At 42.7% G+C, this 24451-nt stretch overlaps 1 protein-coding gene and 1 pseudogene across 2 annotated transcripts in view; one reads left to right on the top strand and one right to left on the bottom strand.

Annotated features, from left to right (window-relative positions):
- LOC140495744 (sodium- and chloride-dependent neutral and basic amino acid transporter B(0+)-like) overlaps window positions 1–11068 on the bottom strand; it is an 80270-nt gene extending 69202 nt beyond the window's left edge. The window contains exon 1 of one of the 2 annotated variants that reach the window (XM_072594794.1): window positions 10929–11068. In XM_072594794.1, coding sequence (XP_072450895.1) covers window positions 10929–11021 — 93 coding nt within the window. In that variant the 5' untranslated portion in view covers window positions 11022–11068. The remainder of the gene's footprint in view (window positions 1–10928) is intronic. The other variant, XM_072594795.1, reaches the window with a different exon arrangement.
- The window catches only part of LOC140495621 (sodium- and chloride-dependent neutral and basic amino acid transporter B(0+)-like), a 228720-nt pseudogene that overhangs the window by 179616 nt on the left and 24653 nt on the right, over window positions 1–24451 (top strand).

The raw sequence follows: 24451 nt of genomic DNA, 5'->3' as shown, positions 1-24451 counted from the left end.
TTGCTATAACAATATTACACAACACATACAACACATTCAATGTGGGATACTGACAATTCCAGGAGTGGTCCACAAAAAGAGACACAAAATGATGCTAAAATAAGTATCTTTGGATAAAAAGGGAAGAGATGTTAGCCAGTGGCTGCAGGAAAAGAGAGAGAAGGATACAAGCTGCCTACACACTGCAGAATTACTGTTATGTAGGAAGAAGCGGCTTGTGAACGAAAATGGCCTGAGTCCAGGTACTGATGTGAAGTTGAAACCGGTTTATACTAACTAAATTCTCTGGACAGATGAAGTAATGCAAAAGCTTTATTTGGACAAGCTGCCCAAGTCATGGGCCAGAGCCAATAAGGTAAAGGCATATGATAAGCCTGAGCCAATGGTGCAGAGACAGACATTTCGAAAGGAAAGGAATAAGAAGACGACTCTTGGATGTGGAGCCAGTGAAAACTCCAGAGACTGACCATCACAGCAGTGAACCCTATGTCAAAAACACGGGTGCCAACATTGACAGAGAGGCGGGGAAAGAAGCACCTGGCCAGCATCAGCCCTTGTCATCATCAGCAGCTATCCTGCTTGGGTATTAGCTTTTATATTTTGTGACTACTCCGGGGGTGTCAGAGAACGCTAGTGAGTTACAAACAAGTTCTAGCTTTTGGTTTATGCCAACAAGTGTTTCAGCTACACACACTTATTGTCTAACAACATTAATAAAGTGACTTGTGAGTTATGAGAGAATTGACTCTTGTCCTCTCTGTACAAGCCAATAACCGGAGCTGGCGATCACCGGGCTCCAAAATGCAGCAGAAGACTTATACACACCATCCACCACCTCAGATACACACAGCTCAGTGAGACCAACAAGGAAAGGTGTTGGCTTATGACCTAATGAGTCACTCATCACAAATGAGCAAGAAGGGGTTTTGGACAGAGAGACAGTAGTGAAGGGTCCCCATTAGAGGGTCCAGGCCTCTCCAGGCTCTGCTCAGTCAGTGTAGATGTAGAGACTCATTTGAAGTTTTGACAACCTTTCTGGCTGCACTGTACACCACCATAGAGAGATTGAAAGGGTTCATCCCTGAAATGATTGGTGTGATGCCTCAGGCCTTACTGGTTTAATCTGCATGGAGCATCCAAGACAACAGGTAACTGAGGGTACAAAACAGAAATTACTGGAAATGCTCAGCGGGTCAGGCAGCATCTGTGGAGAGAAATCAAAGTTAGCCAGGGAACAAGGTGATGTGTTGAAGTGGCACGCAACTGGAAGCCCAAGGTCATTTTTGCAGGGAGAATGTAGATGTTCTGCAAAGCGTTCACCCAGTCTACACTTTGTTTCCTCATATAGAGGAGACTGTTTTTTGAGCAGCAAATGCAGTAGACTAGATTGTGAGAGGTGCAAGTGCTGCTTCGTCTGGAAGATATGTTTGGGCCCTTGGATACTGGAGGGAGAAGGTAAATGGGCAGGTGTTACACCTTCGACTGTTGCAGGGGAAGGTGCCATGGGGCTGTGGGAGGGTGTTGGGTGAGATGCCATGGGGCTGTGGGAGGGTGTTGGGTGAGAAGGAAGAGTCGACCTGGAGGAAACGATCCCTGCAGAAGGTAGACAAGGGGAGGGAATATGTGTCTGATAGTGGCATTTCACTGGAGGTGGCAGAAATGGCACTGATGATCTTCTGATGGGATGGTAGGTAAGGATAAGGGGAACCTTATTGCTGTTGTGGGAGGGAAGAATGGGGGTGAGGGAGGAAGTGCAGGAGATGGGTCGGACCCATTTGAAGGCCCTGTCAACAATGGTGTTGGGGAACCCTTGGTTCAGCAAGAAAGTAGACATTTCTAAGGGTCCCTTGTCGAAGTTGGCCTCCTTAGAACATAGATTAGATTAGATTAGATTACTTACAGTGTGGAAATAGGCCCTTCGGCCCAACAAGTCCACACCGCCCTGCCGAAGTGCAACCCACCCATACCCCTACATTTACGCCTTACCTAACACTACAGGCAATTTAGCATGGCCAATTCACCTGACCTGCACATCTTTGGACTGTGGGAGGAAACCGGAGCACCCGGAGGAAACCCACGCAGACACAGGGAGAACATGCAAACTCCACACAGTCAGTCACCTGAGGTGGGAATTGAACCCAGGTCTCTGGCGCTGTGAGGCAGCAGTGCTAACCACTGTGCCACCCAAAAGGATAACCACAGAGACACCCCAGATGGGACTTGAACCTACAATCCCTGGCTTAGGAGGCCAGTGCTTTACCCATTAGGCCACAGGGGCCACTAGGCAATGGCGATAGAGGAAATGTGAGAATGGAATATAGATTTTACAGGAAACAAAGTGCAAGGATGTATATTGTGAGTGACTGTAGGAGTAAGTGGACTTATAGTGGATAGTAGTGGCTAGTTAATCCCTGGAAATAGAAACAGAAATGTCGAGGAAGGGAACCATAAGACCATAAGAAATCTGAGTGGAGGTAAGGCCATTCAGCCCATTGAGTCCACTCTGCCATTCAATCATGGCTGATGGGCATTTCAACACCACTTACCCACACTCTCCCTGCATCCCTTAGTTCCTTGTGAGATTAAGAATTTATCAATCTCTGCCTTGAAGACATTTAACGCCTGGTCTCCACTGAGCTGCATGGCAATGAATTCCAGAGGCCCACGACTCTCTGGCTGAAGAAATGTCTCCTCATTTCTGTTCTAAATTGACCCCCCTCTAATTTTAAAGTTACACCCATGGGTCCTAGTTTAACCACGTTTTGGAAATAATTTCCCAGCGTCCACCCTTTCCAAGCCATGAAGTAAGTTTTTATTAGATCTCCCCGCAATCTTCTGGACTCTAATGAATACAATCCCATGAACCTCAGCCGTTCATCGTGTATTAAGCCTACCATTCCAGGGATCATCCAAGTGAATCTCTGCTGGAAACACTCCAGTGCCAGTATGTCCTTCCTGAAGTGTGGGGCCCAAAACTGGACACAGTGTTCCAAATGGGGCTGAACTAGGGCTTTATAAAGTCTCAGTAGCATATCACTGTTTTTACATTCCAACCCTCTTCAGATAAATGACAACATTCAATGACAACATTGAATTCAAGAGTCGTGAGGTGATGTTGCAGCTGTACAGGACTTTGGTTAGGCCACATTTGGAGTACTGTGTGCAGTTCTGGTCGCCTCACTTTAGGAAAGATGTGGAAGCTTTGGAGAGGGTGCAGAGAAGATTTACCAGGATGTTGCCTGGAATGGAGAGTAGGTCATACGAGGATAGGTTGAGAGTTCTCGGCCTTTTCTCGTTGGAACGGCGAAGGATGAGGGGTGACTTGATAGAGGTTTATAAGATGATCAGAGGAATAGATAGAGTAGACAGTCAGAAACTTTTTCCCCGGGTACAACAGAGTGTTACAAGGGGACATAAATTTAAGGTGAAGGGTGGAAGGTATAGGGGAGATGTCAGGGGTGGGTTCTTCACCCAGAGAGTGGTGGGGGCATGGAATGCGCTGCCCGTGGGAGTGGTAGAGTCAGATTCATTGGCGACCTTTAAGCGGCATTTGGATAGGTACATGGATGGGTGCTTAATCTAGGATAGAAGTTCGGCACAACATCGTGGGCCGAAGGGCCTGTTCTGTGCTGTATTGTTCTATGTTCTATGTTCTATGTTCTAACATTACATTTGCCTTCTTAATCACAGACTCAACTTGCAAAACAACCTTTCGAGAATCCTGTACTAGCACTCCGAGATCCCTTTGTACTTTGGCTTTATGAATTTTCTCACCGTTCAGAAAATAGTCCATGCCTATGTTTTTTTTCCAAAGTGCAAGGTCTCGCATTTGCTCACATTGAATTTCATCAGCTATTTCTTGGACCACTCTCCTAAACTGTCTAAATCTTTCTGCAGCCTCCCCAGCTTCTCAGAACTACCTGCCTGTCCACCTAACTTCGCATCATTGGCATACCTGGCCAGAATACCCCCAGTCCCTTCATCTAGATCATTAATATGTAATGTGAACAGCTGCAGCCCCAACACTGAACCCTGCGGGACACCACTTGTCACCAGCTGCCATTCCAAAAAATAACCTTTTATCCCAATTCTGCCTTCTGTCAGACAGCCAATCCTCAAACCATGCCAGTAGCTCACCTCAAACACCATGGGCCCTCACCTTATTCAGCAGCCTCCGGTAAGTTACCTTATCAAAGGCCTTTTGGAAGTCTAGGCAGATAACATCCACTGGGTTTCCCTAGTCTAACCTACTTATTATCTCTTCAAAGAATTCTAACAGGTTTGTCAGGCATGACCTACCCTTACTAAATGCATGATGACTTGTTCTAATCTGACCCTGCATTTCCAAGAACTTAGAAATCTCATCCTTAATGATGGTTTCTTGAATTTTACCCACAATCGAGGTTAGGCAAATTGGCCTATAATTTTCCATCTTTTGTCTTGATCTTTTCTTGAACAAGGGGGTTACAACAGCAATTTTCCAATCTTCTGGGACTTTCCCTGACTCCAGTGATTTTTGAAAAAGGAGTTAGGTGAATTTGGAAGGGATGAGTTAGAGGTGGACCAGATGAAAGTGAGCATGGGGTGGAAATTGGAAGCAAAAGCAATAAATCATTCCGGTTCTAGATGAGAAAGGGAAGCAGCACCAATGACATTGTTGATATATTGGAGAAAAAGTGATGGGTGGGGACCAGAATAGGACTTGAACAAGGAATGTTCCACTTACCCCATCCAGGAAGAAGCAGAGAGCCCTGAGACCATCCTGATGGGGAATAGACGTGTACAGGGATTGCATGTCCATAGTGAATCGGAAGCGGCTGGAGCTTGCAAATTGGAAATTCCAAAAGTGGCTTGAAGCATTAGAGGAATCGCAAATGTTAAGTGCACAGGGACCGGACCAGGGGAGAAAAGACCAAATCAAGGTAGGAAGAAATGAGTTCCTGGTAGGAACAGGCAGAAACAATGGATCTGCTTGTGCAGTTCTGTTTGTGGATTTCCAGAAGGAGGTAGAAGCAAGCTGTGCAGGGTTGGATTACGGTCAGTTTGCAGGTGTGGGGCGGGGGGTGGGTGGTGATCACCAATTGAAATGAGGTTACTGACCATAGTTGATGCAATTGCCTGATGTTCTATGGTGGGGTCATTAGTCCAGAGGGAGACAGGAGGAGTCATCTGAGAACTGGCACTCAGCCTCTGCAATGTAGAGACCAGTATCCCTGACTACAACAGCACCACCCTTATCTGCAGGCTTAATAAAAAAGGTCAGGGTTGGATCTGAGTGCAGGGAGTGCAGTCAGTTCAGGGAGAGACAGGTTTTAATGGGTGAAGGGGGCAGAGAAATTGAGGTGAGCAATGTCACATCGACAATTCTCAATGAACAGGTCAAGTACAGGCAGAATGCCAGAGGGAGGGGTCCAGATGGAGGGAGAGTGTTGGAGATGGGCAAAGGGGTCCTTGGGATGGGGAGAGGACTCCTGTCCAAAGAAATGGGCACAGAGGCTAAGATGATGAAAGAAGCATTCGACAACATGTCTTGCCCGAAATTTATTAAGGTAGAGATGCAGAGGGGACTCATCTTTGCTGAGTACAGCATATTCAACGTTGGAGTGTGGGTCATTGAGAATATACTGGTTCCCTCCAATGATCTGAACAATCAGATTCTAAACTTGGAGAAATGAGGGATACCTTAACATTAGTGTTCAACATCACAAGAAACATCACATCTCTAGCTCTCGGCTAACAAGGAAATGCCAGTGGATTACGAAGAAAAGCAGGATGAAGGTTAAAAAATGGATGTCTGCTCCTGAGATCAGACCTCTAATCCTTCACAGCTATGCGTGTGAATGTGACTGAAGGTAGAAAAGAGTAGGAAGGTGGCATCAGGAAGTTAGTGAACTGCTGAGTGGCATATCGCAAAAAGATAGTGCTGAGTTCCAATGTTCATGACCTACATGAAACCAAATGTAATGAGGTTAGTGACCATAGTTGATGGAATGGCCTGATGTTCCGTGATGGGTCATGATTCAAGGAGGGATGGGAGGAGGTATCAAATTCATCATCATTAATCCATGGTCAAAATAGACCACACACATCTTTCTCTATTCGAGAGAGAGAGAGATCATTTTGTTACTTAAATTTTGGGTGCTGCCACAAGTGCAGCTCATCCAGTGAAGCAGGACCTCCATAAATGGACAATAGGAATTGATTCCATGCCATTGGCATCATTTCACATCACCTCCTGGCCATCACAGTGAACCAAGTCCCTAATGAAATCCATGGAAGATACGAAATAGGAGGTTAGTTGTCTTCAGGCAACCAGTGTAACCCACTAAAGGAGGCAGAGCCTATCAGAAAATCATTATATCCGTGACTGATAAACACGTTGTGGATAACCAGAAAATATTACAGATTAGAAGGAAACAAGTACTTAGTGGATACCGTTGGTGCAGGAATAGCTAAAAGATGAAATACAAAGGGATTTGGTTCATTATTGAATTTCTGTCATCATTCTCCTTCTGAAAATGTTGATTCAATTTCCTGTTCTCACTGATGCCAGCACAGAGTACAGTTCCATTCTTAACACCTCCAAACAGAAAGCAATCCAAACCCACATGCAGCAAGACCTGGACAATGTCAGAGAAATACTTCATGGGTAACAAATGTTGTTTGTGCTACACAATTTCGAGGCAATTCATGTGATGATGCTGCAGTTTAGAAACAGAATGGGGGACAGGTGTGAGCAGATTGAGAAAATAAACAACTTGTGAAGCCTTGGGTTTTTAAAAAAATTTGGAATAATAGAGGCAGCCTGAATGGGTGTGGTTGAACTCCCACAGAACCAGGATTTTTAGTTTAGATTTCAGCAGTTGCTATTGGGATCTTGAAGATGTGAAAGCTATTTTCTCCCTTTCGTGGTTACAGCCAAAAGCTTGCATTGTCTTTATGCTATGGGAGTTGCATATGAGACAATCTCCTTTCTGAACTTGCTTTTTCCCAAGGGTGTGTTTATGGGATGTTACTGTACTGGAACAGTTAATTAGGAATAGTTACTGTATCAGCTGTTTCTATTCTGGTAAGTATTCCAATATTGTTCAGTTATTCCAATTCCTTCTTTATTTTAACTATAGTGTTTGTATACAATGTGTTTTGCTTTAAATCTGATAGTTTGACCAATTGAATGGCATCTAGAATGCATCATCTTACATTTACCTTTAAAATCACAAACATTCAGGTTTAGACTATCTTCTGAATATTTTGAGGGGGTTTGGTCTGGTCCATAACAATGATCACTCCAAGTCCAAAATAACCATCTTCACTTTGCATACAGCATTATTACAGTTGGTGAGTCCCTGTGATCAACACACTGATCAAAACTCACAGCTGGATATTCTGCTATGTGGTTCAACTGCTGACTCCTCAGTTTTTCTTGACTACCTGCAAGCCACAATTCAGGAATGTATGGGGGAAACGCCAAGTACCTGAGTGGATACAGTGTTGAAGTAACTTGACAGTGTCCAGTTTCCCTAAGCTGCTAAACGTGCACTCCCTGGGATGCAGTGCAGAAGCTGAGTGAGGTTTCAGCAATCAAAACCACAATCTTTATCTCCAAAGTCATAGAATCCCTACAATGTGGAAGGACGTAATTTGGGTCATTGAGTCCAAATCAATCTTTTGAAGAACATCCCACCCAAACCTTTCCCATCCCTGTTACCCTACATTTCCCATGGCTAATCCACTTAATCTGCACATCTTTGGACTGTGGGAGAAACCAGAGCAACCAGAGGGAACCCATGCAGATATGAGGAGAATGTTCAAGCTCCACACAGACAGTGGCCTGACAGTGGAACCATACCTGAGTCCCTGGTGCTGTGAGGCAGCAATGCTAACCACTGAGCCACTTTGCCACCCTAAATGTACAAGTGCTTTGAAACACCATCAATTCTCAGTTATACATGCATCAACCTACACATGCACCAATGTTCTTCATCTTTGTTGGGTCAAAATTTTATAGTTCCCCATATTCACCACATCAGAATCGAAGGAATTGGAACCAGCGTAGGCCATTCAGCCCCTCAAGATAGTCCAGCATTCAATATGATTATGGCTCATCTTCTACCCTAACACCCAAGCAGAAAACAAATTGTAAAGATTTACCCTCTTCAGAATGAAGAAATTCTTCCCCATTTCAGACACAAATGGCTTGCCAATCTTTAATTGCAGGACACCAATGGGAATTAGTTTGGTGAACCTGTTTTTGCACTCCCTCTACAGCAAGTATTGCTCTGGGAAGGTAAGGAGACAAAACCTATGCACAATTCTCAAGGTGTAGTTTCACCAAGATTCTATGCAGTTACAGTAATACAACTTCACTTCTGTACTAAAATCAGTGTCTGGTGAACCAAGGAAACCAATTCTTTGAAGTTCAACACTTCCCAATCTTTTACTGTTAAAGAAGTATGCTGTATTTCTGTTTTTCCAACCCAAGTACATTGTATCACATTTCTCCACACTGTATTCCATCTGACAATTCTTTGCCCCCTCAAATACCCTCTCCAAAGCCAAAAAGCATCTTTGCACTTTCCTCATAACTCACATTTACACTCAAATAAAAGCATTAACTGTTGATACTGGAAATCTTATAAGATAGAATGCTGAGGAAACTCAGCCTGGATGGGACCATTCACCGCCATCGATTAGCCACTGCCCTTTCACCGCTGAGGACAATTCGCCACTGCAAGTGTTTGTAACTCATTTTTATGTATAAACCAATAAAATGATATTTATTTCACCTCTTTTTTTAATCAATATGTACTATTTTGTTGTATAAATAAAGGGGATTGAGAAGTTTGAAAGAACAGGCGGGAGGGAAAACAATCATATATATGTATATATATTTCCGGTGGTGAATAGTCTCCAGAGGTCAAATGACCCCCAGTGGAGAAACGCTGGTGGTGAACCGGCAGTGGCTAATCGGCGGCAGTGAATCATCACCAACCCAACTCAGCAAGTCTGGCAGCATCTGTGCAGTGAGAAATGGAGTCAACGGTTTGAGTTTGATATGACACTTCTTCCAATTAAGAATGATCCATTTGTACCTACTTTCTGTTTTCTGCCCGTTAACCAGTTCTTAATCAGGGAATACATACTTCTTTAGATCCATATGTTGTTTTTGTTTCCTCACGTTGTGTATGGAACCTTGCCAAAAGCTAAATATACAAGATCCATTGGTCCTCTCCACCTAACCACACCCCTTCCCCTTCCCCATCCCACCCAGAGAAAATCTGCTAAGTTACGTCCTCAAAAAATTAAAACAGTTTTAAAACATGATCCCTTTTTTCATAAATTTCCATGAGTGTTTACATTAACAGATCTGTAGTTCCTTGTTTTTGGACCTTGCTTTTGTAAATAGTGAGGTTGCATTGTTAACTTTTAATCTGTAGTTCCCATTCCAAAGGACGTAGAACTTTTAATTGTGACCACAAATGCATTCATTATCGCTACATCCACCTTTTTGATCATTCTGAGTTTATTAAAGGATCCCCACAGTATGGAAACTAGTCATTCAGCCGATCAAAGAGGATCCCAACCTGAACCACTCCTTTATCCTATTCCCATAATCCTGCACTTCCTATGCCTGCACATTCCTGAACGATTTAGCACAGCCAATCCACTTAACCTGCATATCTTTGGACTGGAGGAGGAAAGCCAAGTACCTGAAGGAAACCCACGCAGACATGGGGCGAATGTGCAATCTCCACACACATAATCAGCTGTGAGTGGAATTGAACCTAGGTCCCTGACACTGAGATAGCAGCACTACCACTGTGCCACCCAAATGTAACTCATGTTCAGAAGATTTACCTACTTTAAATTGGATTAAATTTTCTCATACTTTTGTCTGCCAATATTGACATTTTTGAAACTGAATTTCTAATTGTATTAGTCCACAGATTCTTATTTTTTTCTGGGATATTTTCAGTTTCTTCTATGGGGATAAATGCAAAATATTGGTTTAGTTTTGCTGCTGTATCCTTACCCTCTTTTTTTAAAACTGAAAAATGTGTTGCTGGAAAAGCGCATTAGGTCAGGCAGCATCCAAGGAGCAAGAGAATCGACGTTTCGGGCATAAGCCCTTCTTCCTGAAGAAGGGCTTATCCCCAAAACATTGATTCTCCTGCTCCTTGGATGCTGCCTGACCTGCTGCGCTTTTCCATCAACACGTTTTTCAGCTCTGATCTCTAGAATCTGCAGTCCTCACTTTCTCCTAGCCTCTTTTTAAAAATTCTGGTTTTTCTTGTAATGGACATCCTTTTGATATTGTTTTTGTTTTATTTTTACATCCCTGTACAAGCTTTTATACCCCAACTTTATATCTCTAGCTAGTGCACTCTCATGTTCTATTCTCCCATTCTTAGTATTTCTGTCATTCGTCATTTGCTGAATTCCAAAATGTTTCCAATTCATAGGCTTACAAACTATTTTGGATACTTCATACAGTCCTTCCTTTGATTTAATACAATCATTAACTTCTTTTATTAGTCATGGTTAACCATTTTCCTTACTAGATATTTGTTAAAAGTATATATTTTTGATCTAGACTATATTGTTTAATGGCTGAATGTGGAGGGCAGCTACATGACTCTTTCCATGACACTTCCGCAGTGTTCCAATTCTGACCTGAACAAATGGTCAATATAAATAATGGAGTTAAAACAAATGCATCCCATCCACCCACCTAGCCAAGCTGGTCTGTAAATCTGCAAGTCAGATGGAAATAGAGTGGCTCAGTTAAAGATTTCACTGATGACTACACTGCTCCAATCCCTCGGTTCCTAACAAGCCGTTAGCATCCCCTCTACTGAACCCCACAGATGTAAAAGCACAAGCAGAATCCCAAAAGCATCAACCTCTACATATAGAGTTTCACATACATTTACAGCCTTGCGTTGCTCAAATATCACAGTGACCTTAGGAGGGTGTTTTTGCTGGTCATTCGGAGATAAAGCCAATTCGTTCTTGTCCATTCTTGACTACACTTTAAGCATTCGTCTTGTGAAGCTTTTGTGCAAAACCTTTCTCACGTGAATTGCTAACAGCATTGGGTAACAATTTCATCTCAGAACCAGGCTGAGAGCAGTACAAGGTCCAATGACCCTGCAGTTGGTGGTCAGTTTGTTAAAAGGAAAATAGTCCTGTTTACACATGTTATTAGATGCAAGGTCCCAGGTGATTTCTAATGTCAATCCAAATATTTCAGATCAGCTATTAGTTATAACTGTTTCCAAACAGTCAGTTTTAAAGTGACAGGTATTCCTTTTTCTTGTTCATTTGTGCAAGTGGGCATCACTGGCAAGTCCAGAATTTATTGACCAACTCTAATTGTCCTGGGGAGAGGTGATGGTGAACTGTGTTCTTGAAACACTGAACTCCTCAGGGTGCAGAGACACACACATGATGCTGTTGGGACAGGAATCCTAGGATTTGACCCCGTGACGGTGAGGAACACGAATATAATTCCAAGTCAGGATGGTGTGCGGCTTGGAGTGGAATTTTCAGATGGTGCTGTTCCCATGCACCTGCTAACCTTTTCCTCCGAGATGGTTGAGCTTGTTGGATTGAAAGGTGAGGAGAAGAAGCCTTGGAGAGTTACTGCAGAGTATCTTATTTGGAGTTCACACTGCTGTTACTGTGCATTGCTGGTGAAGGTACCGAATGCAAAAGATGGTAGCTGACAGGCCAATCAAGTGAGCTGTTTTATCCTGGGTGATATTGATCTTTTTTAGGGCTGTACTCATCCAGTTAAGTGCAGTGTTTTTCAATTCATTTCTGACTGGTAGACAGACAGGAAGGAGAGTTACTTGCAGTATAATTGCTAGTTTTTGACCTGCTCTTGCAACCATATTATTTATACAACTGGTTCAGTTCATTTTCTGGTCAAAGTAAAGTCTGAGAAATTTGAGAGTGAGGGATTCAGCAAAGATTGTGCAATTTGTCAAGGGCTGTGGTTACATTCTCTCTTGTTGGAGATCACCAGCACCTGGCACTTGAATGACAGAAATGTTACTTGCCACTTATCAGCCCAAAGATGTGTGCTGTCCTGGTCCCTCTACGTTTGCACAAAGATTGTTGCAGTGTTGGAGATGTCACAAATAGTGCTGAACATTGTGGAATCATCATTGAATATCCCAAACTCTGGCCTTAGGATGGAGTGAAGATTGTTGATGAAGCAGCTGAAGGTGGTTAGTTGTGAGATCTACAGAGGTAACATATTGTTTCAACACAGACTGCCCAAAGATCATGAAGCAGAGATTCTTTCTTCCCCTGACATCAGATCATTACAAAGTGAAAAGAAAATTAAGCGAAACTATTGACAAGTATTTACATGGAAAGAACCGATACATTTCAACAGGCTAAGGAAACCATTTGCCTGTCTGCTTTACCTTCCCATCGGTTTTCCCTCCACCAAGGATACCCTTATTTCCTGAGAGAGTCCACACTACTATCCCAGCTACCCTCACTCACCATTGCCAACTACTGATGGAGGTCCTAATGAACTGCTCAGCTCCCTTGCTTCGTGCCCTTCACCATTGGTGCATCAGCCTGCTGATGGTCTCATTACAGAGTCAGAGTCATAGCACACTTTCTGCTTTTATGTCCCAAAGATACATGAAGATTTAGAAAAAGAGCAGGAGTTGGTCGTTCAGTGCTTTAATGACTGAATGCACCATTCATGGTTGATCTGATTTTAACCCAAAATCTACATTCCAAGCTATCCAGATCACATCTCATCCCTTGCTAAACAAGAATCTTTGTACATCTGCTTTTAAAAAAAGAAATAAGGAATTGTGCTTTCAACACCTTCAAAAACTTGCCTCATTTCTTTTTAAATGGGCAATCCTTGACCATTAAACAGTAGCATCTACTTCTTGATTCTCCCATAAATGGAGCTTTGTCTCTATATCTATCTTATTAAGTTCCCTCAGGGCCTTATGTTTCCATCAAGTCGCTTCTTATTCTTCGACACTCCAACAGATATAAGTTCAGTTTTACCCACCATTTGTCATAAGGCAATCCACTCAATCTAGAAATTAGTTTAATTTACCTTTTCTAAACTGCTTCCAATACAATTGTATATACTTTCTTAAATAAATGACTTATACTGTTCACAATACCCCACGTGATTTTATCCACCCAATCTACTCATCCTTTCTGCTCACTACACTTCCTACTCATTCAATGGAAGCACCTTACTACACCTCCTACCTCTACATCATTACTAACCACCTCCATCATACTCCCTCTTTTTTGAAGATCGGCATTGGAGTGGTGAGTCCGAGAGGGCTATACAGGAAATTGGGCTGGATAGCTGGTTTCTGAAGCAAAGTGATGCCAACAGCATGGGTTCAATTCCCACACCAGCTGAAGTTACCATGAAGGGCAGTGCAGTGGCTCAGAGGTTAGTATTGCTGCCTCACAGTGCTCAGGACCCGGGTTTGATTTCACCCTCAGGTGACTGTGTGGAGTTTGCACACTCTCTCTATGTCTGCATGGGTTTCTTTTGGGTGCTGTGGTTTCCTCCTACACTCCAAAGACTTGTAGTTTGGGTGGAGTGGCCATGCTAAATTGTCCCCTATTGTCCAGGGATGTGCAGGCTAGGTGGGTTAACCATGGGAAATGTGGGGTTACAGGGAAAAAGTGGTTCTGGGTGTGCTGCTCTTTGGAGGGTCAGTGTAGACTTGATGGGCCAAATGGACTGCTTCCATGCTAGAGGAATTTAATGATTCTCCTTCTCAACTCTCCCCTCACCTGAGGCATAGTCACCCTCAGGTTAAGCCATCACCAGAGAGCAGCCCAATGGTCTGATAGGACTATGTCCACTTTACCTTTACTATTAGTCTTCTCAACCCATGAGAAAGCATCCCCAATTATCTTCATGCTAGGTTCAAACTTCTGCTCCCTCCCAGTGTTTTTAGATGAGATTTATTTTTATTTAATGTTTAATATATATATAGGAAGAAGTTAAGGTGAACTTATATTAAAGTTATCTGCATCTTAGGATAATGTTTAAAAAGCTAAGAAAAAAAATGAAGCCATCTTTCCATCATGATGGTTCATTTTTTTCTTAAGGGGAGAGATGTTATGAAGAAGTGGGTGTACTGTATCTTTAAGTGAATTAAAAGCTGGTAGAGCTACCTGACAGCACCAAGTGTTCTCAATAAGATACAATGTAACAGGTGCTCCAGCTACTGGGGTAGCTAGGGTAACTCGTTGCCTATAAATGACAAAACAGATTTGAATTAGGCCAATCAGTTTAAATTATACCCCGAGAAGTGCTAAACTCCAATCCAGTTTGAATTTAGTACATTGATAATCTTAAAAGCCAATGACACAATCCCAAGCTTTGGGGAAGGAGGGAGGTGTATAAGACCAGGTGCAATTGAACAGTTGGGAGGAGAACTGCCCAGCTACCAGCATGTGAAAAGACTGCCTGAAAAATAGCTCTATTAAAAGTACATTTATCAATTAATAACCTGTGAAACAGAATCCCTAAGAAGAAGACATGGGAAGATCCAAATAGAAGAACTAAAATCTACCTGGTTTTGAGAGAAGTTGTTTTGTTTTGTAAATTTTGATGGTATCAGGCAAGAACTTTCAAAAGCTGATTGGGGGCAGATGTTCGCAGGTAAGGGGATGGCTGGAAAATGGGAAGCCTTCAGAAATGAGATATTTGTATCATCGACAACCATGGGTGAGGTGCCAGAAGATTGAAGGTGGGCTAATATTCAGTCATTTAAGAAAGGTGATAAGGAAAAGCCAGGGAACTATAGACCAGTGAGCCTGATATCAGTGATGGGTAAGTTGTTGGAGGGAATTCTGAGGGTCAGGATTTACATGCGTTTGGAAATACAAGAACTGATGAGGGATAGTCAGCCTAAAATTGTGCAGAGGAAATCATTCCTGAAGAAGGGATTATGCCCAAAACGTCAATTCTTATGCTCCTTGGATGCTGCCTGACCTGCTCCGCTTTTCCAGCAACACATTTTTCAGCACAGAAAATCATGGCTCACTAACTTTATTGAGTCTTTTTGAAGGGGTGACCAAGAAGATAGATGAAGGCAGAGCGGTAGATGTTGTCTACGTGGACTTTTGCAAGACCTTTGATAAGGTTCCACATGGTAGACTGGCAAGTAAAGTGATCTCACATGAGATCCAAGGAGAGCCAGCCAACTGGATTTTTAAAAAAATGGCTGGATGGTAGGAGACAAAAGTGGTGGTGTAGGGTTGTTGTTGAGACTGGAAACATATTGCTAATGGTGTGCCACAAGGATCGATGGTGGGTCCAGTGTATTTTGTCATTTATATAAATGATTTGGAGGACAATATAGGATGTATGGTTAGTAAGTTTCGAATGACACCAAAACAGTGGACAGTGAGAAAGGTTATCTAGGTGTACAATGGGATTTTGATCAGTTGGATCTATAAGCTGAGGAATGGCAGTTGAAGTTTAATTTAGATAAAGTCGGGGTGTTGCATTTTGGTAAGAGAAACTAGGGCAGGATTTACACAATTAATGGTCAGACTTTGAGGACTGTTGTTGAATAGAGAGACCTCGAGGTACAGGGACATAGTTTCTTGAAAGTGGCATCACAAGTAGACAGGGTGGTGAAGAAGGCGTTTCATACACTTGTCTTCATTGGTCGGAGCATTGAGAACAGAAGTTGAAATGTCATGTTACGGCTATGTAAGACGTTGGTTAGGTTGCATTTGGAGTACTGTGTACAATTCTTGTCACCCTGCTATAAGAAGGATGTTATTAAACAGGTAAGGTACAAAAAAGATTTACAAGGATGTTACTAGAACTGGAGAGTTTGAGTTACAAAGAGAGGCTGGATAGGCTGGGACATTTTTTTTCCTGGAGTGTCAGGGGCTGAGTGGACATTATGACCTTATGGACATTTTTTAAATCATGAGGGGCATAGATAAAGTGAATAGCCAAGGTCTTTTCCTCAGAGTGTAGGAGTCCACAACTAGGAGGCATAGGTTTCAGGTGACAGGGGAAAGATTTAAAAGTGACTTGAGGGGCAACTTTTTCACACAGAGGGTGGTGTGTGTATGGAATGTGCTGCCAGAGGAAGTGGTAAAGGTGAGTACAATTACAACGTTTAAAACACATTTAGACAGGTACATCGATAAGAAAGGTTTACAGAAATGTTGGCTAAAGGCAGGTATGTGAGATGAGTTCAGTTTCGGCAACATGGTCGGCATGGGCAACTTGGGCTGAAGGGCCTGTTTCTGTGCTGTATGCCTCTATGACTTTATCTCTGAGCAAATTTGTTTGTCCCACAGGATTGGTGTCCTCAATTCTACCTTCCTGCCCATCTCTAACAGCGTTGACACAATTGCCCATTGAAAATCAAAGAGCCTTAAATGACTTCAGTGACTCAACCCCCACTGTTTTCTGAGGTTGAGAGTTTCATAGGATAATAACCCATGGAGAGATAAAACAAACTCTTCTGTCTGGCATCTTAGAAACAAGACTTATTATTCATTACTTTGTGTCCCCTAACTTAGTCTATACCACAAGAGGAAACATCTCTCAATATCCACCTAATCAAGTTCCTTCAAGACCTATAAAAAACTCACTACTCATTCTGAACTCCAGTGTGTAAAGGCCTAACCTGTTCAATGTTTCTTCATGAGATAAACCCTCTTACCTGGAACGTGTCAAGTGAACCTTCTCTGAACTGCTTCTATAACATTAATATCTTTTTAAGATAAGGAAATCAAAACTGTACACAGTACACCAGATGTGATCTTACCAAGGCCCAGTACAACTGCAGTAAAATTTCTCTACATTTCTGTTCCAATTCCCCTCAAGTAAACAACATTTCTTTTTGCCTTTGTAAATTTTTCCTGAACCTGTGTAATTAATATTTTGTGATTCATGATGCCAGGATACCCAGATCCCTCTGTACTGCAGAGTTTCACAGCCTCTCCACATATAAATAGGGAGTAGTTGGTTAGCTCAGTTGGCCGAATGGCTGCCTTGCGATGCAGAGTGATGCCAACAGTGTGGGTTCAATTCCTGCACAGGTGAAGGTACCATGAAGGACTCTCTTTCTCGACCTCTCCCTTCACGTGAGTTTTGGTGGCCCTCAGGTTAAACACTAACGAGAGAGCAGCCCTTTGATCTGGTAAGATTGTAATGATTTTACTTTTACATATAAATGGGATGTCACTTTTCTCCTCTTCCTGTCAAGCTCACACTTTCCCACCTTATACTCCATTTGTTCCATTTTTGCCCACTCAGTTAATCTATCTATGAAATTTTGTAAAGAATTGTCATCCTCTAGACAACTTATTTTCTGACCTTACATCATTAGCAAATTTAGCATCAAGATATTTGATCCCCTCATTGAAGTCTTTGGTATAGATTTTAATTATCTGAGTCCTCAGCACTGATCCTTGTGGCACTCCCATTAGTTAGAGTTTGCCAACCCAACTTCTGCTCAGCTAACCAATTCTTTATCCATCTTAATGTATTATCACTTCGCTCATTGGTTCCTATTTTGTGTAGTAGCCTTTCATTTGGCACCTTGTCAAAAACCTTTTGGAACTCCACGTGCACCATATCTACAGGTTCTTCTTTATTCACTTTGCTTGTTACTTGTTGAATGAGCTGTCATAACACATTAAAATGATTTCACTTTTACAAAGCCATGTTGACCTTAATGGATTCCAAAATTTTCCATATGAGAAACGTTAGGCCTAAAATGTCCTGCTTTCTGCATCCCTTCAATTTAGAACACGGGTGTTATTTGCTAACTTCCAATTACTTTGTATCTTTGAAAATTTAAGAAGCTTTGGGACATTACAAACAGTGCCTTTGCTGCCTCTATAGTTTGGAAAGACTGTAGGATATAGGTTATGAGATCCTTGGGGTTTTTGTTATTCATTTACAGGATGGGGACATCACTGGCTATTTATTGCCCATCTCTAATTTATCAGAAGGAAGTTAAGACACAACCACATTGCTTTCAGTCTGGTGTTACATATAGGCCAGATGCCTGATATGGATGGTCGATTTCTTTCTTAAAGGGCCCTTTATGAACCTTATGTGTGTTTATGATTATCAACAGTGGTAATACAGTCACCGTGAGGTAATATTTTAATTCCAGAACTTTTATTGTACTTAAGTTTTGCCATGGCGGGATTCATTGTCTCATACAGCCTGGAAACAGACTCTTTGAACCAACTCGTCCATGCTGACTAGGTTTCCCAAACTAAACTAAAACCATTTGCCAGCGTTTGGCCCATATACCTTTAGACCTTTCCCTTCATGTACCTGTCCAAATGTCTTTTAAATGTTAAGACAGCACCTACCACTTTCTCTGGCAGTTCATACCGTATATGGACAACCATTTGTGTGAAAAAGCTTCCCCTCAGGTTCCTTTTAAATCTTTCCTCTCCCATCTAAAACCTACGCCCTCTAGTTTGAACTGACCTACACTCGAAAAGTCCTTTTTTATCCACATTATTAATGATTGGTAACAACCTTGTAAATCTGTTCTGCTCCCTTTCTAATTTAACAACATCCTTCCTCTTGCAGGGTGACTGGAACCATACACAGTATTCCAAAGGCAGCCTCACCAATGTCCTATACAGACGCAACATGATGTCCCAACTCCTATACTCAGTATTCTGAGCAATGGAGGCAAGTGTGCTAAATGCTTTCTTCACCATCCTGTCTACCTGTGATGCCACTTTCAAGGAACTATGTATTTTTACCCCGAGGTCTCTGTTCCACAGCACTCTCCAGGGCCCTACCATTAACTGTGTAAGTCCTGCCTTGGTTTGGCTTACCAAAATGCTACATCTCATGATTACCTAAATTAAACTCCATCTGCCACTCCTCGGCCCATTGGACCAACTGATCAAGATCCCATTGTACACTTGGATAACCTTCTTCACCGACCACTTTACCACCAACTTTGGTGTTATCTGCAAACCTACAAACTATGCTTTCTATATTCTCATCTAAATCACATATATATAAATGACAACCAACAGTGGACCCAGCACCAATCCTTTTTTGAACTCACATCTCCAAACATTATTCTGTTTTTTTGGATTACTCATCCAATATTATTACCACTTTGCCATCATCTCACATACTTGTCCATCTTTAGATTTAATAGTTTTCCCAACATGTTTTCATGATGATCACACTTGGTTTTTTTTCCCTCACTTTTGCCCTGACTTTCAAATATCTTTGGGAGGTTTTTGTGGGGTTTAACAGTGAAGACAGACCCAAAAACGCTATTCAGTGCCTCTACGTATTCATTCCCTAGACTCCCCCTCCAGATGTCCAACATTGGTTAAAGATACTTGTTTCTTTACAAGCACTGCAGAAACTCTTACAATCTAATTTTATATTCCGAGCTAACTTTCTCTTATATTTAATTTCTTTGCCTTCACTAATTTTCAGTCATTCTTGATGAAGGGCTTATGCCTGAAACATCAATTCTCCTGCTTCTCAGATGCTGCCTGACCTACTGTGCTTTTCCAGCGCCACACTCTTCGACTCAAATTTTCAGTCAGTCCTTTGCGTATTTTCTAAAATCTGTCCAATCATCTGACGTGCCTGTAATATTCAGAGAATTGTTTAACAATTCTTTCAGTTTAATACTATTCTTAACTTACTTATTTAGCCAGACGAGTCCGAGTGCGGACATGGATACCACCATTACATGTGGGGACACCTCCCACCATGTACGTGGCAGGTACTCATGTGACTCAGCCAACGTTGTCTATCTCATACGCTGCAGGCAAGGATGGCCTGAGGCATGGTACATTGGGGAAACCGAGCAGAGGCTATGACAACGAATGAATGGGCACCGCCTAACAATCAACAGACTGGAGTGTTCCCTCCTAGTTGGAGAACACTTCAGTGGTCCAGGATATTCAACCTTGGACCTTCAGGTGACCATCCTTCAAGGCGGATTTTGGGACAGGCAGCCACAAAAAGTGGCTGAGCAGAGGCTGATAGCTAAGTTCGGTACCCACCGGGAGGGCCTCAACCGGAACCTTGGGTTCATATCACACTAGAGGTGACCACCATTGCACTATACACACACACGCACTCCTATATACACACAGACACACCTATACATAGACACGTACACACACTCCTACAGAGACGCACACTCCCACAGTCACATATGCATCCTCTCACAGACTTAAGACACTTTACACTCACACACACATATACACTCTCTCACAGAAAGTCACAACCCCCCCACCCCAGATATACACACAGACATGTGCGCACAAACTCACATGCACACATACATATATACATTTGTGGGGTGAATTTGTACTTGCAGAGTTACAATGTACTTTGCTCAAAAACTGCATGAATCCATGTAAGATTCTGTTAACTCACTTTTTAGATTAGGGTCAGTCTAAACATTATGACACAGACAGCAGAACACAAAAGGCTAACACCTTCAACATCTTAACATTTTATCTGGGCTGACACCAATTGTTATAGTTAACCTGAGAATGTAACTTTTTAAAAAGGTTTTGTGATTTACATATGAAAGAAGTGAAACTATCATGGTCATTCTAACAGATGAGAGACTTAACAATCAAGGTATTTTTCAATGTATAATTTCAGTTACATCACACTATAAACTTTTGCTATAAATTCTGTGTCTTACAATTGTGTACTCCACAACCATCTGACGAAGAGCAACGCTCTGAAAGCTAGTGCTTCCAATTAAATCTGTTGGACTATAACCTGGTGTTGTGTGATTTTTAACTTTGTACACCCCAGTCCAATACCAGCATCTCCAAATCATTATTTAGTCATGTATTTCCCATGGCTAATCCACCTAGCCTGTACATCCCTGGGCACTACAGATAATTTAGCATGGCCAATCTGCCTAACCTCTGCATCTTTGGACTGTGGGAGGGAACTGGTGCACCCGGAGAATTTGCAAACTCTACTCAGTCAGTTGCCCGAGGCTGGAAATGAATCTAGGTCCCTGGCACTATGAAGCAGCAGTGCTAACCACTGAGCCACCATACTGCCCCTTAACTCCATCTTTTATGATTTTGCAATCTCTGCCCTTGTCACTTGGTGTAATCTTGTGTTTACATGTTTTGTATTGTTTGGTCACAAGCTGAATCTTCAAGTTGTTACTTTGCACTATTGCCCTGTCATTTTCCCTTTAGTTTACCACATCTCCCCTCACATACTGTTGCCCAACTATTTGTGTAAAACTCAGCACTCTCTCACTAGTGTTTGAGCCACACATTCATGTCTCTGTAATGGCTCTCTCTAATGGATTCACTGCCACAGAAGGCTGTGGAGGTCAGGTTATTGAATATATTTAAGATGGAGATAGATAAGTTCTTGATTGTCAAGGGGATCAAGTGTTAAAGTGGGAGAATAGGGTTGAGAAAACTATCAGCTGTGATTGAAAGTTGGAGCAAACTTGTCTGAATGGGCTAATTTCTGCTCCAATGTCTTATGGTCTTATGACTCAGATCATTGGGGTGCTGCTTTCTGAGTTAGACCCTTCCAGTTCATACTCCCTATTCTGCATGCATTTCCTAATCTTATTTATGTCACTGGGGACCATGACAACTAGACCCACACTCACCTCAAGTCCCTCTGCAGCCCAGAGTTCTGAACCTTGGCACAGAGCAGGCATCACAGAGTTCTGGATTGAAGCAAATTATGTCAGATGCTGGAATCTGGACCGAAAACAACATATACTGGAGATCACAGCTGTACAGGCAACATCCATGGAGAGAAAGCAAGCTAATGTTTCGAGTCTAGATGACTCTTCATCAAAGCTGATGCGAAATGTGGAGGGGCAGCATTTACACAATAATGTTGGGGTTGGAGTACTAGGGGAGAAAGGATGTTGACAGTTCAGATTAAATGATTGGAATGTAAGAATGACAGAACCATTTTTTTTATAATTCATTTTGTGAGATGTGGGCTGGGGCAATATTTATTGCCCATCCCTGGTTGCCCTTGCGAAAGTGGTGGTGAGCTGCCTTCTTGAACACTGCAGTCCATCTGATGTGGGTTGACCCACAAAACCATTAGGGAGGGAATTCCAGGATTTTGACTCAGTGACAATGAGGGAACATCAATATATTTCCTAGTCAGGGTGACAAGCAGCTTGCAGGGGAACTTTAAGGTGGTGAGGTGCTGGTGTTCCCATATATCTGCTGCCTTTGTCCTTCTAGATGGAAGTGGTCATGGGTTTGGAATATACTGTCTGAGGATCTTTGGTGAATTTCCACAATGCATCTTGTAGATAGTACATTCTGCTGCTACTGAGCGTTGGTGGTGGAGGGAGTGGATGCTTGTGGATGTAATGCCAATCAAGCACGCTGCTAATTCCTGAATGGTGTCAAGCTTCTTGAGTGTTGTTGGAGCTGCACTCATCCAGGCAAGTGGGGAGTATTCCATCACATTCCTGACTTGTGCCTTGTAGATGGTGGACAGGCTTTGTGGAGTCAGGAGGTGAGTTGAGCACTGCAGTATTCCTAGCTTCTGACCTGCTCTTGTAGCCACTGTGTTAATGTGGTGAGTCCAGTTAAGTTTCTGGTCAATGATAGCCCCCAGGATGTTGATAGTTGGGAATTCAGTAATGTAATGCCATTGAATTCCAAAGGGAGGTAATTAGATTGCTTCTTATTGGTGATGGTCATAGCCTGGCATTTGTATGGCACAAATGTTACTTGCCATTTGTCAGCCCAAGCCTGGATATAGTCCAGATCTTGTTGCATTTGAACATGGACTGTTTCAGTGTCTGAGGGTCGCGAATACTGTTGAACATTGTAAAATCATTGGCAAATATCCCAGTTCTGATCTTGCAATGGAGGGAAGGTCATTGATGAAGCAACTGAAGATGGTTGGGCCTAGGACACTGCCCTGAGGAACTCCTGCAGAGATGTCCTGGAGCTGAGATGACTGACCTCCAACAAACACAACCATCTTACCCCTGTTACCCATTGATTCCAGTTTTTCTAGGGCTTCTTGATGCCACACTCTGTTGAATGGAGATTGATGTCAAGGGCTGTCACTCTCACCTCACCTCTGGAATTCAGCTCTTTTTGTCCACACTTGGACCAAGACTGTAATGAGGTCCAGAGCTGAGTGGCCCTGGGTGAACCCAAACTGGGCATCACTGAGCAGGTGTGCTTGATAGCACCGTTGATGACACCTTCTATCACTTTACTGATGATTGAGACTTAGACTGATGGGGTGATAATTGGCTGGGTTGGGTTGGTCCTGCTTTTTATGGACAGGACAAACCTGGGCAATTTTCCACATTGTCAGGTAGATACCGGTATTGTAACTGTACTGGAATGGCTTGGTTAGGGGAGTGCCAAGTTCTGGAGTACAAGTGTTCAGTCCTATGGTCAGAATGTTGTGAGGACCCATAGCCTTTGTAGTAACCAGTGTCTTCAACCATTTCTTTGTTTTATGTGCAGTGAATCGAGTTGGCTGAAGACTACCTGTGATGCTGAGGACCATTGGAGGAGGCTGAGATGGATCATCCACTCGGCTTTCTGGCTAAAGATTGCTGTGAAAGCTTCAGCCTTATCTCTTGCACTGATGTGCTGGGCTCTTCCATCACTGAGGATATTTGTGGAACTTCCTCCTCCAGTGAGTTGTTTAATCATCTACCACCATTTGCAACTGGATCTAGCAGGACTGCAGAGCTTAGACCAAATCCATTGGTTGTGGGATCACTTAGCTCTGTCTATTACTTGCTGCTTATGATGTTTGGCATTCAAGTAGTCCTGTTTGGTGGCTTCAGATGTGTCTAACTGCCAGAGTAGAAAGAACAGAAAACCCCTGGAGGGGATGGGGAGGAGGTGGAGGGGACAGATGACCTTTATCTGCTCACCAAATCTCCTCGTGTTACGAGCAAGTCTTCCAGTATCGTATCAGGCAGTGACTGTGAATCCCATTAAGATCCCCTTCTCTTCTTCAAAGGCTCTTTTCTATTCAGTCAGACCCTCACCTGCATGACGGAACAGATAGATGGAAGGCCAATGGTTACTGTGTTCCCACTGGGTATTCCGTGAGCACTGTGCCTCCTCGTGTTGTTAGATCAATTCTCGTGCCCTCTGAGCAAAATCATCTCATTCCTGTTGAGTGAGCACTCCTTCCTCATCATCAGTGAAGAAGTGGCCTCCGTGGTGTCTTGTGTGTTATCCATATTCTCCATTGGAGTCAGGCTGGACTGTATGCTGCACTTCGCTGTCTCATACTTTTATGATATGGTCCTCTCTTACAAATGAAAGACAATGACCACAAGTAGTTCCCCCTTGGAGTCAAGCACAGTGCCTATGCCTGAGGCAGCACACAGTCCATACTGGGACACATGAATGCCTCAAGCAAGTTACCATTCTTGAG

This window comes from Chiloscyllium punctatum, chromosome 25, assembly GCF_047496795.1.
Source record: "Chiloscyllium punctatum isolate Juve2018m chromosome 25, sChiPun1.3, whole genome shotgun sequence".
Lineage (NCBI taxonomy): Eukaryota > Metazoa > Chordata > Chondrichthyes > Orectolobiformes > Hemiscylliidae > Chiloscyllium > Chiloscyllium punctatum.
Note: the sequence above shows the minus strand (reverse complement) of the source record. Positions and strands in the feature narration are given on the sequence as shown.